This window comes from Silene latifolia, chromosome 7 (genome assembly GCF_048544455.1).
Source record: "Silene latifolia isolate original U9 population chromosome 7, ASM4854445v1, whole genome shotgun sequence".
Classification (NCBI taxonomy): Eukaryota; Viridiplantae; Streptophyta; class Magnoliopsida; order Caryophyllales; family Caryophyllaceae; genus Silene; species Silene latifolia.
Genome location: NC_133532.1, coordinates 120,640,747 through 120,643,462, shown reverse-complemented (window position 1 = coordinate 120,643,462; position 2,716 = coordinate 120,640,747). Strand labels below are relative to the sequence as shown.

The window sequence follows — 2,716 nt, the reverse complement described above, 5'->3', positions numbered from 1 at the left end:
ATGGGAGGTCAGACGTGATTTGCCATCAATCGTCGATGGGATGAAGAAGAGTTTAAAGAGTTGAAAAAGAAAAAAAATGGTTGGTTTAAAAGAAGTATTTTTTGGGAGCTTCCCTACTGGAAAACAATGTTGATCAGACACAATTTGGATTTGATGCACATAGAGAAGAACTTCTTTGAGTTACTTATTCATACGATTATGGATGTAAAAGGAAAGACACGTGATGATATTAATTCAAGAATAGAATTGAAGAAATTTTGTGATCGTCCTAAACTTCATATTCGTAAGGATGAGGCTAAACCAAAAGCCATATTTACTCTTGACAAAGCTCAAAGAAAGGTATTGTGCGATTGGATAGGAAACTTGAAGTTTCCCGATGGATATGCATCCGATTTGAGCCGTTGTGTTGATTTGAAGGAACTGAAGTTGAAAGGGTTGAAAAGTCATGATTGTCATGTTTTCATGGAGCGCTTATTACCCGTGGCTTTTAAAAATTTACTCCCGACTACGAGTTTGGAATGCGATTCTGAGAAATAAGTCAATTTTTAGAGATTTATGTTCCTCCACGATATCGATTGAGGACATGAGTCGTTTAGAAGACCAAATACCAGAAATTTTGTGTAAACTTGAGATGATATTTCCGCCTTCTTTTTCAATTCGATGGAGCATCTACCTATCCATTTGCCATATGAAGCTAAAGTTGGTGGACCCGTCCAATATAGGTGGATGTATCCTTTCGAAAGGTTTCTTAATCATGTGAAGAAAAAAATTGGTAATAAAGCTCGTGTGGAAGGTTCTATATGCAATGCCTACCTAACGGAAGAGATTGCCAATTTTTGCTCTCTTTATTTTGAAAAACATATTGAGACCAAAGCAAAATACTTGAATATTGATGAAGCGGATGAACTAGACACAAGTATACCCAAGTGTTTCCAAATGCAGGATGAAATAAGGTGTTCATCAGTTGGGGAACAAGATTTCGGATGACAAGGAGTATAACCGTGCCCACCTTTATGTGCTATCTAATTGTGAGGTTTTGGAGCCATATGAAGCTCAATTTGTGACAGATTTCATTAAAGAACACCCAAATGTGAACAGAGAGGATGTTTGGCATAAGCATGAGGATCAATTTCCAGCCTGGTTTCGGAAGCATGTATGTAAGCTAAATATTCAAGATGATGTGATAAGAAGCTTGGCTTTGGGTCCTTCTCGAAAGGTTGTGACGTGGAATCGATATTCAGTTAATGGGTTTAAGTTTCAAACATTTGACTATGGCAAAAGTAAGGCTAAATGCAACTACGGCGTTACTATTTCTTCTCTTGATGGCAATGAATATTATGGCATATTAGAGGATATCTTTGAGTTGTGCTACAATGGCCGGGATCGGAGTTATAAAACCGTCTTATTCAAGATTCAATGGAGGGATAATTCCGTAGTTGGAACGAGAGTCCATGATCGTTACAAACTCGTGGAAGTGAATCATACTCGAACCTACTCTCAATATGACCCATTTATACTTGCACAACAAGCTCATCAAGTTTATTTTGCATCTCTTCCGAGCACAAGTAATGATAGACAACAAAAGCAATGGTGGGCCGTTTTTAAAACAAAGGCACGATCAGAAGTTGATACATCTTTTTTCCAAGAAGAGGTTGTATCAGAAACAGTTTTGTCCCCAGTTGATCATGATGAAATTATTTATGCAAATGAGATAGAAGCGGAGGAGGAGTTAGAAGAGGAAGAAGAAGAGAATGATAAGGAGAGGGATGGGATAGAAGAGGGGGAAGAAGAAGAAGAGGAGGAGGAAGAGGAAGAAGAAGAAGAAGAAGAAGAAGAAGAAGAAGAAGAAGAAGAAGAAGAAGATGAGGATGATGATGATGATGAGTAAGAGAAGGTATTGAAAGTATACATATCAAAATTTGGAAACAATTATTAGCGTTTTATTTTTTCTTTTATACCTGTTTATTAAGTTTTATTTTTTTGTATCTTATAATAATTATCCTGTAATATTTGCTAACACTTTTTATTCAATTGTAGTACACATGGCTCGTGGAGGAGGTAGGCAGCGCGGAGGCTATAGTGAGGGAGGTAGTAGCTCCCGAGAGCAGGAGGAGGACAATGACCGTTCTACTACGGAGGTGAGTGAGGAGGAGGAGGAGGTTGCTATACCCCGATCAACTGACGGCAGGATGATCCTTGATCTGAATGGTCTTTGGTAATTTTTTATTCATTCTAGTTTGTAATTTTTTTATTTAGTAATAAATGATTTTTTTAGACATATGTTAATTATACATTATTTTTGTTTTCCTATATAATTATGTTTTTAACATGTTTGATTTCAGGTTTAGAAGTCAAACAGTTGTTCGTGGTGTGACTAATAGCACCCAAGAGAACATGACACACGACGTTACTTGTTGGAGTAACGCTAGTGATGAAGATAAGGAGATGTGGTTCAACAACTTCCGGGTATCTATTTATAAAATATATATTATTAAATATAATTTATTTATTCTAATTACCTTATTATTAATTTGTTTCTCATCCATGTGTTTACTTTTTGTAGCGTGTGTTCTATTGGTCAGCCGACCTTGAGCGCCTAGTTTGGCAAAGGTATAATGACATTGGCAAGAAGAGGCTAAGGGACAACATGTATAAGGTGTCTAAGAGGAAGAAGGCGCCATCTTTCATGAAAGGTATTTAGTTTCTTTTAATACCC

At 36.8% G+C, this 2,716-nt stretch overlaps 1 protein-coding gene across 1 annotated transcript; it reads left to right on the top strand.

Moving 5' to 3' along the window:
* LOC141590645 (uncharacterized) lies at positions 1-2,183 on the top strand. Its single transcript, XM_074411217.1, has 3 exons — positions 1-7; positions 954-1,894; positions 2,038-2,183. Exons 1-2 carry the CDS (start codon positions 1-3, stop codon positions 1,886-1,888), a joined length of 942 nt encoding a protein of 313 aa, XP_074267318.1. The 3' UTR covers positions 1,889-1,894; positions 2,038-2,183.
* Positions 2,184-2,716: the final 533 nt, after the last annotated feature.